This window comes from Manacus candei, unplaced genomic scaffold, assembly GCF_025592945.1.
Source record: "Manacus candei isolate 608988 ecotype Guabito, Panama unplaced genomic scaffold, ASM2559294v1 h1tg000017l, whole genome shotgun sequence".
Classification (NCBI taxonomy): Eukaryota; Metazoa; Chordata; class Aves; order Passeriformes; family Pipridae; genus Manacus; species Manacus candei.
In genome coordinates this window covers 19,191,076-19,203,678 of record NW_026138065.1, presented here as the reverse complement: position 1 = coordinate 19,203,678, position 12,603 = coordinate 19,191,076, and the positions used below count along the sequence as shown (strand labels likewise).

The following is a 12,603-nucleotide window of genomic DNA, read 5'->3' as shown; positions in this document are numbered from 1 at the left end:
ATGGAAAGAAGAAGAGACATTTCTTTTGGTCTGCAGCTCCAAGATACATTTCAAGGGAAGCATGGATATTTTACTGTGAAGGATTTCTATTGATTCCTCCTTTTAGAAAGATACCTCGAGCAAAGGAGAAGGAAGTGTGGCCCTTCACGAAAGGGATGCACTGGAAATCTAAATATGAAGAAATTAAGATTAATATAGTGTGGAAAGGAAATAGGAAGTCTGTAATATATCTGCAAAATTTTTTGTCTTTGAAAAGTGGGAAGACAGGACTTAGTATGTAATGTCCTATGTTCATTGTGAATTTTAATGAGAACAGCCAAAATGTTCTAAACTTGAAGCATTAGTGGATACAGACGAGCAGTCTGAAGTTCAGCCTAATGCAGTAATTGTCCATGAGAGGAGTATTCTGAAAGGGTATTATGAAATGGGTTAACTTTAATATTTCCAGTCAGCAGAGCGGGGAAGCTTTTAAAATGCATTCATATACTGAGATTACAGGTAGATGGATACCACCTACTTCAGCAAACAGTTGGCAGCTTTATGGGGAAAACTTAATTGCCATCAGTCCGTGGCAGTAATGGTTGAGCCGTTTTCTAAGTGAAGCAGGACAGCAGATGCTGCTAGCTATTTGACTGGAACTTAGTGGTATATGGTGTTCTGTGTGGTTTGAGTATTCTTGAAAACTTGAATCAATGTTTCTTGCTCTGGTCACGTTTTTGATAGAAACATTTATTACACTTTTGGGTTGAGTTCTGTGGCTACATGCTTACAAAAGGAAAACATTTAAAATCTGAGTAGTGATGAAATGTTTAGTAATAGAAATAGATTCAAAGTGTCACATCTTCAACTAATTAATTTTTTGGCCAGCACAGCAGTAGTCTTCAACTGAAGTATTTTTAAGTTCTTATGATGAGACTATTTTTTACTGTAGTAGTGTTTTTAAACTTGGCAGCTTAATGCTTATAGCTGCATTGTAAAACTATACCCATAGCTGCAATTGAAACTCTTTTATTATATATCAGATTTTACTGCTTGGAGCAAAGAAGTCTGCAACTGTTACTTAAAATATGTAGTAACATTTTCAAAACAATTTATATTGTTTGCTTTTAGATGGAGGTGGTTGGAATTTATTGTGTGTGAATTTCTGTTGTCAGCTGGAGTGCTTTAGTTAATAATTTGTGGTTACTGTGAATACTACAGAGGTGGAGAGACCAACATCTCACTCCTTCTTAATTAGAGATAAAATAATGTATGTATATTTTTGAGTCCATAATGCAAATTATTTATGTAGAGCAAGTTCACTGAATCTTGTCAAGTTAAGCAAATTGCATCCTTTGAGCAGCTGTCTAGCAACAATTAGTGGTCCTATTAAATCACTAGTGTTTGAGCTTATTTCTGTGTCAGAGCAGAGTTTTAGATACTGTCTTATTTTATCTCCCACTGGAAACCCAAGAAATGAAACAAAGTTACTATGGGAGTAGCAAATGGCTACTTCGTTTCATTTCAATAGAGTAAATAGGCAAGAGTCTTTTCCAATAGTGTTGAACAACTCCTGAATTGAGTCCTTTCTGTCCAAAACAAGTACATTTGTATTTTTTTAAGCATGTACATGAAGGAGATGGCTCTCATTTTGTAACTGAAGTACACTAAAATCTTTTCATATATAAATGTTCAATTATTTTTTTTTTTCCTCTCCAAAATATTTAGCACTGGTGCCTAATGAAAAAAATGGAAATCTTCCTTGCATACTTGATATTGACATGTTTCATTTATTGGTATGTATTCCATAATATGTATTAATAATGTTTTGATCAAGTAGGCACTATGTAAAAATTATTGAAAACTTTTTCTTTAAGTCAGGAACCTTTCAAAATGTTCAGGTTTTTAATATTTTTTCACTACTTAGTAAATTTTAAAGACTTCTTTAGTTTAAAGTATTTCTATATATATATATAAAAAAGGGGTAGAATGAGGTGGAATATATGCTCTTTGGCTGTTAAAAAAACCCCAAAATAAATAAAAACCAACCCCTCCAATAACCCACAAACAAAAAATAGGGGCAAAAAAGACCCCCACCAACAAAACAACAAACCCAAAAACCCCAAACATATTCAAAACTCTCCTGATAGTTAATCATTGTTCTCTTAAATAATGTCTGTGTAATTAGCTTCAAAATTAGCCTTAAGTCTGCCTTCAAAGGGTATAGTTGCAGCATGAGCAGAGAAAAGGGAAAGATTCCAAAGGAGAAGGAATGTACCGACTTTCTTGTTTTCTTTTACAGGTAAGCTTGGTGCTCTCTTTCCCTGCCATACATTGTCAGGATTTTTCAGGGGTTAGTCTTGGCACTGGAGATCTTCACCTGTTTCATCTTGTCACTATGGCACACATAATACAAATTTTACTTACCTCATCAACAGGTAATGCTGCTTTCTTTCAACTTTTATTGATGATTCCTCAAATCTGTACTTAGAAAGAAGCTACAATGCTGCTGGTAAATGTGTGCAGTTTATAGTTGCAAAACACAGTTGTTGGTGCTCTGTCTTTCTGTCCACAGAGTGTATATATAAATTGTACTCATGCAAGTTCAGTCATCTTGTCTTTATTGCTCAGCACTGGAGGTTTCTTGGAGCATAGCTAGTCATGAATCCTAGCTTTCCAGCCAGTATGTGGAAGTGTTTATGGCAGAGATTTTTGGCTTAGGCATTACATGATGAATAAGTTGCAGTTAGCAAACTAAGGCATCAATGTATCTTCTGGCAAGAGGAGCTGGATAAGGCATGGTATGCCAAAACCAAGGAACTCCAAGCAAGTACCTTGGGAAACCCAGCCAAACAAAGAAGTAAATCAACACCTCACTGGAGCTGACAGTAGCATAAACTTACCACATAGGATGTGCAGCAGAAAAATTTTTTCTAGTACATCCTATTCCATTCCAGTGAAATATTTCACTTAGTTTGGGCATTTTTTATCAAAACTTGAAAAAAATACATTCTTGTTCTATAATCATGTATATATGAAACAGCTTGCTTATTTATTTATTTCTTCTTCAGAAGAGAATGGCATGGATCAAGAAAACACTAACAGTGAAGAGGAAGTAGCTGTGCTTACACTGTATAAATTTCTTTGCCAGTGTACAGGAAGGTAAAAGAGAAAATTTTATTATATTTTTCTCCCTCCTCGACTCAACATTAATTACTGACTGAGTTCTATGTAATAATGAGGTCAAAGATGACGCTTTTCACTTGGGAGCTCTTGTATCTTGTTTCTTATCCAGTACTTCTAGATTCACTTAAGTAACTAATCCTATAAATTTCTCTGTGATCATGAAGATACCTGCTCATGAAGATTGTTCTCTGGAACAATTTTTTCTTTAGTTAGTTTGCAGAATCTGGAATTGGCAGTGTCTGAGTACAGAAAATTTGTTGGGATAGGAATGGCTCCACAATGGAAGAGAATAGGTTTAGATTAGTGATTAGGAAAAAATTCTTTACTGTGAGGGTGGTGAGGCCCTGGAATAGGTTGCCCAGAGAAGCTGTGGATGCCCATCCTTGGAAGTGTTCAAAGCCAGGTTGGATGGAGCTCAGAACAACCTTGTCTAATGGAAGGTATCCCTGCCCATGGCAGTGGAGTTGGAACTAGATATCTCTAAGGTCTCTTCCAACCCAGACCATTTTATGATTCTATGATCTGAAATGTTTATGCAAAATTATCCTTAATGTACTGTCCCTATTGGTTACATTTTCATGGATCTCTAGTTTATTGTTTTTCTTGGAGTTTTCTTTGAAATAAACACTTTGCATAATGATTGTTTCAACTGAAGTCAGTAATTTAATATGCAGTATGACTGAAGGCTTACTAAATATAGCTCTCAAACTGAAATGATTAAATATAAGCAAACTTTTTTTTATTGTATTCTCTTAAGTGCCTTGAAAGAAATTTCCTCAGGCTGGCACCTGTGGAAGAATCTAAAAGCTGGAATCATGCCTTTCCTGAGATGTTCTGCTTTGTTTTTTCATTACTTAAATGGAGTCCCGGCACCCTCAGAAATTCAAGGTACTGTCTGCTTGGTATTAAATCAGCTTTTCAAGACATAAACATTAATGATCAAAATAAAGTACATTTAAACTCTTTTTTCTGAAGGAACTGATTGAATGAATGTGGACTTGTTACCAGTGCAGAATCATATCAGCATAACAAAAAAGACCAAAAAAAAATAATTTGTTTGTTTTAAAAATGTGGTTTTAATATAGAGGTAAACACTGTTCTAGATTACTTAAATTGGAAATTGATGCTTTTCTGTTAATAAGGGAAATTTTGATTATTTCAAAGCTCCTATAGATTACTATTTTCAAATGAGACCACCATTTCCTTGCATTGATTTCATTCAATCAGCATCCGCTAATAATTAATATCAAGGCCAGGCTGGATGGGAGTTGGAGCAACTTGGTCATCTGGTCTAGTAGAAGGTGTCCCTCTTCTTGGCAGGGACATTGGAAGTAAATTGTCTTTAAGGTCCCTTCAACCCAAACCATTCTATGATCTCTCCATAAACACACTGTGTTATGTTACACCCCAAATAATTGATGTTAGTAACATACTTCACTGCCCTCCACATATGGCATGTGTAGGGACAGAATGTAAATCTGAAGATGTTAATAATAAATAGGTTCACAGCACATCAGGACTGCCATGTTTAAAACAAAGTCTGATACTTGGTGCTGAGCTGACATAAGAACAGTGGTTGTCTCGTCATGCGTGTGTTTGTGATTTGGTACTTTCAGAATGTTTCCTTGACAAGTTGTGTGCAAATTGTAGATTTTTTATTGTTTTTTTGTTTAACAATCACGATACTTCATCAGTTAGGCCAAAAGAAAGAAACCTCTTTTCCTGAGGTTTTGTTTTCTGTAAAAAGGTTTCTCAAGTTCATAGTCTGGACCAGTAGAGATCACTTGAGTTCTTTGTTTATGGTTACTTTAAGGTACAAAGTGCAGACGTACTTCCAGGCAGTAGGTCTATGGGCCTTTAAAGAATGTGTTGTAAGAGAGCAAAAAAGAAAGGCTTTACTTCATTTCTGTTTTACAATCCTCAAGTCCCAAGTGCTTGGATGGCCCTGCAGTTTCCCACCACTGCGAGATGTTCTGTTCTGGCAGTGTCCCATGACACTGGGTGTTTTGTGTTCCTTTCCCACTCCCCTGCTCCGGGATCCACGGATCCCACAACTGCCTTATATTCCTTTTCTCTGGTGTTTTACTGGGGGTTGCAAACCAGAAATTACTTGGACATGAGAGAGAAGTGAGTGCAGCTTTTATTCTAATTCTCTTCCCTCCTCTATTCAGAAGCTAAAGAGGCTGTTCCCCAGAAGAGGTACTGGTATGCTTTTTCCTGAAAGTTGGGAGAGCAGAGGCCAGGAGAGTCAAACCAGTAGACTAGTGTGATTATGGCAGTCTGGGGCTATGTCCTAGATATTTTAGTAAAGTTTGGCATTGCAGGCATTTGCAATTCCTATATTTCTTCCTGAGGCTGTGGTATGCTGCCTGTCACTGACTGCCTGTCTTGATTCATGTCACAAGAAGCATGAAGTAGCCATTTATTGGGCGACATTGAAACAAAGACATATTAAGTTGTAAAGGCTGTTCAGCTCTCAATTGTGGTTCTTATATGACTATGCTTGAAACATGCTTAGGGAGGAAATTTTAGGAAAGGTGCTTTTCTTTACTGGCAGTTTTCCAGCATAGCTGTCTGGTGCCTTTAACACTTTCAATCTTCATGCCATGTTTTGGGTGCTGGAGAATACAGTTTTGAAAAAAGGAAAAGGATAGCTGTCCTATTACTTAGAGCTGTATTTAATTTATTGTAGTTAATGTCATTTTTAAAAACATAGTTATGAGAATTACACTTTTTTCTTTTTCAGTAAATGGAGCAAACCAGTTTGAACACTTATGTAGCTATCTTTCCTTGCCAAACAACCTCACTTGCCTTTTTCAAGAAAACAGTGAGATTCTGAACACTTTAATAGAAAGGTAAGTTGTGTTTTTATGCTTAGTTTAAATATAATGAGTCCTGCACAAGATAGTAGTATAAGTATTCTCCCAGGAATGCATATATGGAAGTGAATCGTAGATTTTGAAAACTGTTTGTGAAATAAGTGTTTTGAAAGAAATAATTTTGGTTGTAGAGTTATTTAATATATGTATTGTGGATTTTTTTCTTACTTGTTTTTTTTATCATCCATTAAAGTTAAAATCCAGTTTTTTTCTTTCTTGTAGTTGGTGCAGTAACAATGAAGTAAAAAGGTATCTGGAAGGCAAGAGACAAGCTATCAGGTAAAAATGGACATATTTCAAAGAGAGACAGGAGAAAAAACTTTAATGTTGCTGTTTTCTTCAAATTTTTTTTGTAAAGGGTGTTTATAACAACACAGTATCAGTTCTGACAAAAATATTATGGGATAAGCAAAGAGATTTTGGGAATTTCATGACAAAAGTAAATATTGCTAAAATTAGTAGATTTTAAAGCTGTAATATTTAACTTTGCCTTTGTTTAGAGTGACCCACAGTAATCAGAGGCCATAAAATTTCTTCTCACATTTCCTATTACTTTGTACCTTCCGATTCAAAATATATGCTGTTGCTCTAAGACATATATAATCCTTGTTTAAAAATACAGGCATTGAAGAGGTTTTTAAATTATCTTCTTAAAGAATCCAGTTCCTTCAGTGAAACCAACACTGAGTCAGTTGCTAAAAAGAAAATTCACTCTTCATAAATTTTTTCTTGCTAAGCAATTATTTTGAATTTAAATCATGTTTATTACTTTGTGGGTGTAGAAAAGCATTTTGGGTGTTGTTCTTTCTGAAGGCTGGGTAAAAATAGTGGTTAACAATTATTCAGATAGTTATAAATGAATGTGAGGTTCACAGTGCAGTGATTGTAAACATATCCCTGCATTTTTGTCTCCTGTGCTAAATACATAAAGTTAATCTTTCAGCATTGTACACAGAATAAACCTAAGTGACAAAAATAAAAATTAATCACTTCATCTGTTAAACACTAGACTATTAACAGAATCTTATACAATAAGAGTACTGTGGCTGTGTAATTGATTTCCTGCTACTTGTAATTGTTGGGATTTTTTCCATGTTTTACTTTTGCTGATTCTTAACTGCTCTTCCCAAGATTATGTCTGACTTGATAGTGATTTTTTTCCCCTCTCAGCACGTTCTTGTACATTGTTTCTGTTACAAACCTCTGTTTATGTTTCATAGTCTAATTTATATTATTCCTAGACTTGAAGATTATTAAAATTAAGTGTATAGTATCTGTTATTTTTAAATATATAAATATTTGGTATTAAATAGATCCTTTTCATTGCATGAATGTTTCATTCTCTGCAAGATACAAGTTCTCTGAACTTGAGAGTCAGACTATTTTCCATTCAGTATTAGTGACTAAAGAAAAATACAAATCAAACTGATAAGGGAGAACAAATATTTAGTTAAACCTGTAGTGACCTCATAATGAGGTTTTGCTGAAAGTATACATATGACATGTATTTTTCTGATTTTCTGCCTCTTTTTTGTCAAATTAATAAAAAATGTGACAAAACAGGAGGTGGCTTAGTTGAAAGATGTTGTGAGTTCCTTTTTAATGTGTTCCCATTTCACTCTGAACGGCAGAGAAGAGGAAAACTTTAAAAATTTAGTTATTCACAGATGCTGTTTAGAAGGATCAGGAAAACACAAATGAGTTTGAATTCACTTGTGTATTATTCACTTGTGTATTATTCATTGAAATTTGAGTGGTTGATTTGATTGTTTTATTCTAGCTATGCAAGAGAATCCAACAAATTAATAGACCTTCCGGATGACTACAGCTGCCTCATTAACCAAGCATCCAATTTCTCGTAAGTTGAATGCAATTACAGCAACGACCCTGAAGTCTTCTGCTCCTTTTAATGAACTGGGAAACCTCCAACCTGAAAGTTAAACCTCTCAGAAAGCTGCATGGAGAATCATAAAGTTAATGGCACATAGCATTTGTCAGCAAAGCTGCCCTGTATTTCAGTGAAGTAGAAATCGCAACTGTTAACTTTTGAATCTTTTTACCATCTAGAGTTAATACATACAGTGAATTTCTTTTTGTTTTGGTTTGGTTTTTTTGCTTAACAAAAGGTGTCCGAAGTCAGGTGGTGATAAAAGCAGAGCCCCAACATTGTGCCTTGTGTGTGGGACCATGCTGTGTTCTCAGAGTTATTGCTGTCAGACTGAATTAGAAGGGGAAGATGTTGGAGCCTGTACTGCACATACGTACACTTGTGGTTCTGGAGTGGGCATATTCCTTAGGTAAGGAGCTGAATGCCTCTACACATACTGCTGGGTTAGGTGGTGTGTGTGTAGTCATGAAATTAGGAGTTCTATAAATGTGATTGCAGGGGTGGTTTGTAAAGGTAGTGTTTTGTTAACAATAGGGTTCCCTAAAACTAGAGTGTATTCATCTTCCTATGCTTTGGTATAAGGTTAAAAGGCTGTTTCTTTGAAGTTAAATTGCATAGAAACTCTGAATTTCATTTTCAAGTGAATTTGTTTTGTCTGTGCATTTATTTCTACTTAAGTATTACAGAATGATGAAGGTAAATACTTTGATTATGTTATTGCTGCTGCTGCTGTTAAAACCATGAAAATTCACTTTAGCTGTCTTGCTGCATACAAGAAAAGATTAGATAATGTCTATTTTCACTTTGGCAAAGATTAGTGGGAAGTGAAATTGGGTTTTTTTCTTGCTGTGGTTTTGTTGAGTATTTTACACAGACTGCAAATAATGTGACATGGAACTACATTGTTTTTAACCACTATGGAGAAGTTATAACGGGAAGAGAATGAGGTCTTTAGTTTAAAAAAAAAGTACCATTAAAAATCTGTACATGCAGATTATACAGAATGAAAGTAGGTAAGAACTGGAAAAGCAGTGTTTATGGAAGTATAGGAAACTAATAATGTAAAAACCAATACCTAAAAACTTCTCTGTGGTTTTTCTCTAGGGTAAGAGAATGTCAGGTGCTATTTTTAGCTGGGAAAACAAAGGGCTGCTTTTATCCTCCTCCTTATCTTGATGACTATGGAGAGACAGACCAGGGACTCAGGTAAATATTAAAAAAATGCATCCTTTAAAGAGAGGAATTTTGAAACTATCTGGTTTCTAAAATACACTTTTTATGTTACCACTTTATTTTAATTATATAGGTAACATATTTTGATGTTCCTGCTGCATCTAATGTCTTCAAACATTTTAATGCTGACATATGTTTTTAGGTCCAAAATATTTAATGGAAGACCTTTTCCAGGTTATAAAGTTGTCTTGAAGTGTAAAAAATTTAAATCTTTTGAGCATCTGTAAAGTTGCCTAGAAACTAAGGCTGAAATTTTTACTTGTATCTAGTGCATTTGTGTGGATAACCTGTGTTAATTTAATACCAAGTAAAAATACTACGAGGTTGTTTTATTTAATGAGGTAGTTCTCTGTCTTAACTCCCGTCTCTGCTTCCTATGAGAGGATAATTTGGGGACATGGTAATGTTAATGCTTGCTACTTTTGAAACTGGTCAAAATCAGAAAATGTGAACTGGTTCGGCCTGGAAAGATTGCTGAAAACATACATTCCGAGGTCTGTGGGCTTTATGGGAGGTTCCCAAAGGCTGGAGGGAACTGTTGAGCTGTAAGGATGGGGCACCAGACAAGGTTAGAACCACAGTTTACTATTCCAAATATCTGTTGATTTGCTCTGATAAGAGAACATGTTAAAGGGTTATCTAAATATTTTAGTATTTTAAGGGGTATTATCTAATACTTAATATATCACACCTGAGTGTTTGTGCTTAGCTGCAGTGTTTTATCATTCCTGATAAGTGTTATCTCCTTTTCAGACGTGGGAATCCCTTACATCTGTGCAAAGAGCGATTTAAAAAGATTCAAAAACTCTGGCAGCAGCACAGTATCACAGAGGAAATTGGACATGCACAAGAAGCAAATCAAACACTAGCTGGCATTGATTGGCAGCATTTATAATGGTTATCTGCTGAAGACTGGAACTTTACTAAAGATTTTTGTAATTCAGTAAGCTTTTCAAAGGCGGGATAAGGAAAAAAGTCTGAGGAAAAAAACCCCAACAAGCTCAAACCTGTTATTTAATCTTTGTTTTACAATGTATTTCATAAAGATACCAGTTAACATTAATCAAGTAAACTTCTTTCTATGTAAGCAAGTTTTATTAGTCCTATAATTTGCACTGTGCTTCCTTCACAGAAATGTCTTGGGTTATAAACCTGGGCAAATGAACTTAAGTTTCTGATAAAAAAAGAATGACTCTTTTTGGAAGTCTGACTATGATTTTTCTTATAAACTGCAAGAGAAAAAGACTGCTGAAACAGAAATGAGATAGAGCACAATTATGGATTGTGTTTTGCCCCATGCTAGTAATCTGAGCCGTTTTATTTATTATTCTGCATTTTAATACTTAGCTGTGTGTACATGCAATGGAATGAAGTAAGGAAGCAAATAATGTAGCAAATGGATGTTTCCCTCTGCATCAGTGGATAATTCACTCCTTCACTTGGTGTATCTAAAATGATTTTGTCATTCGTACTCTTGCAGCTTTCTCGCTTCCAGTTGTTTTTTAACTAAGAAAACTAACACTAGCTTTACAAGTAAAATAATTTAAAGCCTTCTTCAGAGCATTGCACTCCTTAGAATTATGTGGGTTTTAATTTGAATTTAGCTGGGAAACCCTTTCACTTTCAATTAGGGGATTCTGGTATTCAAGGGTTGACATTGTGCTTTAGAAGTTATTTTAAGATAACAACACATAAAAGTCACAAAAGCTAATTTTATGTTAATTTGCAGAATCACAGAGGATATTTTCTTCATTTTTGTTAACAGTCAACTTTTAAGGTGCAAATCCCATCTCCTTTTTGTTGCAGACAAAAGGAATAGTTTCCTCTGGCTTTGAAGGGCCACAATCACACTGCCCACATTTTTGCATTGATTCTTTTTTTTTTCTGTTGTCCCATCAAGTATATTTACTTTTGGCTTGATTTAAAGCTCTGTAAAGATGTTTGCATATAGTATATTTTATAAATATATTCTATAACTGCGCAGATTTGCACTTGATATGAGGGTGCCTGAAGGCAGTGAGTTTTCTAGTGGTATGTAATTAGACCTCCAACGTGTCTCTAAAACGTCACATTATGCTTACTGATTTAAAATAAAATTCTCTCTCCTATCTTCTGACAAATTAGTAAAATCTTAATTTACATAGTTCTGTTTCCTTAATAATCTGTGGGGTTTTTAGTTAAGTCTTAATTTCTGACTACGTCTTCTGCCCAGATAAGCAATTCCCTTTACTGTCTGCCAGGTCTTCAGTTACACTTGGTCTGACTGAATTGTTCCTATTTTTACAGATTTAATGCTTCAGATAAATTTTGTATGTTCATGGTGTACAGGACAATTTTTCAAACATTCAGTAACAGTATTGAGTGAAGATGTGAAGTATGAAATAAAGAAACTTGGTGAATGTGGATTTCCTTTTCTTAAAAACAGTACAGACTACTTTTGCCTCTACTACCTGTTGTAGATTGAATCATTTATATATTGCTGTCACTTCTTAGGAAGAGACATGCAGAAATTGCAGGAGCAAAGGATATTAATGTTTTATCTCTGGTTACCCCTACTGAAGCTGGTTGACGCATCAACAGCTTTCTGTGCATGGTACTTAGAAATCCCACATTTTGGTGACGTTACTATTCCTTTGCAGAGAGTCTTGCTTTTTGAACTATGTGCCACGGTTTCAAATAATGTGTAACTGCATTGAAAAACTCTTTTCCTGTAAGCATAACATTAAAAAGATAATTGATGATACTGATAATTGATTCTCTGTGCAAAGCAAAATATTGACAGCGAGAAGGATTTTTTTTTCCCTCTGGGATCAGAGTTGGAGACTGCAACCACAAATAATTGCAAAGTACACAATTTATGATTTTTTTTGCAATTTGGTCATTCTTTACTCAAGACTTCTATTTTCTGATTTATTTTGCATGTATTTATATTAATGTAGAAATGTTTATATATAACATTGTTTCAGTATCAGGGAAATAATATCTGTAATAAATTGGCTATAACTTTAATATTTATGAATTATGTGTACAATCTAGAATGTATTATGTGTTTGGGGGGAGAAAAAAAAAAGAACAGCAAAGCTACACAAAAATTCCCAAACATAAAACATCGTAACAGAATACAAAACAAAGCTAAAAGCACCGAGTAAGTGCTTTTCATGTCAGCATTCAATAGGTACTTTCTAAATGTTGTTTTTAGAATTTTGCTGAGCTTGTTCCTTCAAGTGTGCACCTTGTTAATCACAAGCTGACAGAAATACCTGGATGTGCAACATCTGCAATTCCCTGGTTATAAATGTAAGATGATTATATTATTAGTGTCACTTGCTTCAGTCAGCTAAACCTTTCTTGACCTCTACCAAAAAGTCTAATCGTCTTTTTAAAGGATTGTAACTTATATTTTGAAAAGGGATGAGCGTTGAGGTTCACATCAGTAAT

General features: G+C 34.7%; 1 protein-coding gene across 2 annotated transcripts in view; it reads left to right on the top strand.

Moving 5' to 3' along the window:
• The window catches only part of UBR2 (ubiquitin protein ligase E3 component n-recognin 2), a 57,661-nt gene extending 46,376 nt beyond the window's left edge, over nt 1-11,285 (top strand). For both annotated transcript variants that reach the window (XM_051783100.1, XM_051783101.1), the window contains exons 38-47: nt 1,708-1,775; nt 2,282-2,417; nt 3,051-3,141; nt 3,923-4,053; nt 5,912-6,020; nt 6,267-6,323; nt 7,825-7,902; nt 8,171-8,341; nt 9,037-9,138; nt 9,919-11,285. In XM_051783100.1, the coding sequence (XP_051639060.1) occupies nt 1,708-1,775; nt 2,282-2,417; nt 3,051-3,141; nt 3,923-4,053; nt 5,912-6,020; nt 6,267-6,323; nt 7,825-7,902; nt 8,171-8,341; nt 9,037-9,138; nt 9,919-10,060 (1,085 nt within the window). In that variant the 3' untranslated portion in view covers nt 10,061-11,285. The remainder of the gene's footprint in view (nt 1-1,707; nt 1,776-2,281; nt 2,418-3,050; nt 3,142-3,922; nt 4,054-5,911; nt 6,021-6,266; nt 6,324-7,824; nt 7,903-8,170; nt 8,342-9,036; nt 9,139-9,918) is intronic.
• The last annotated feature ends 1,318 nt before the right edge of the window (nt 11,286-12,603 follow it).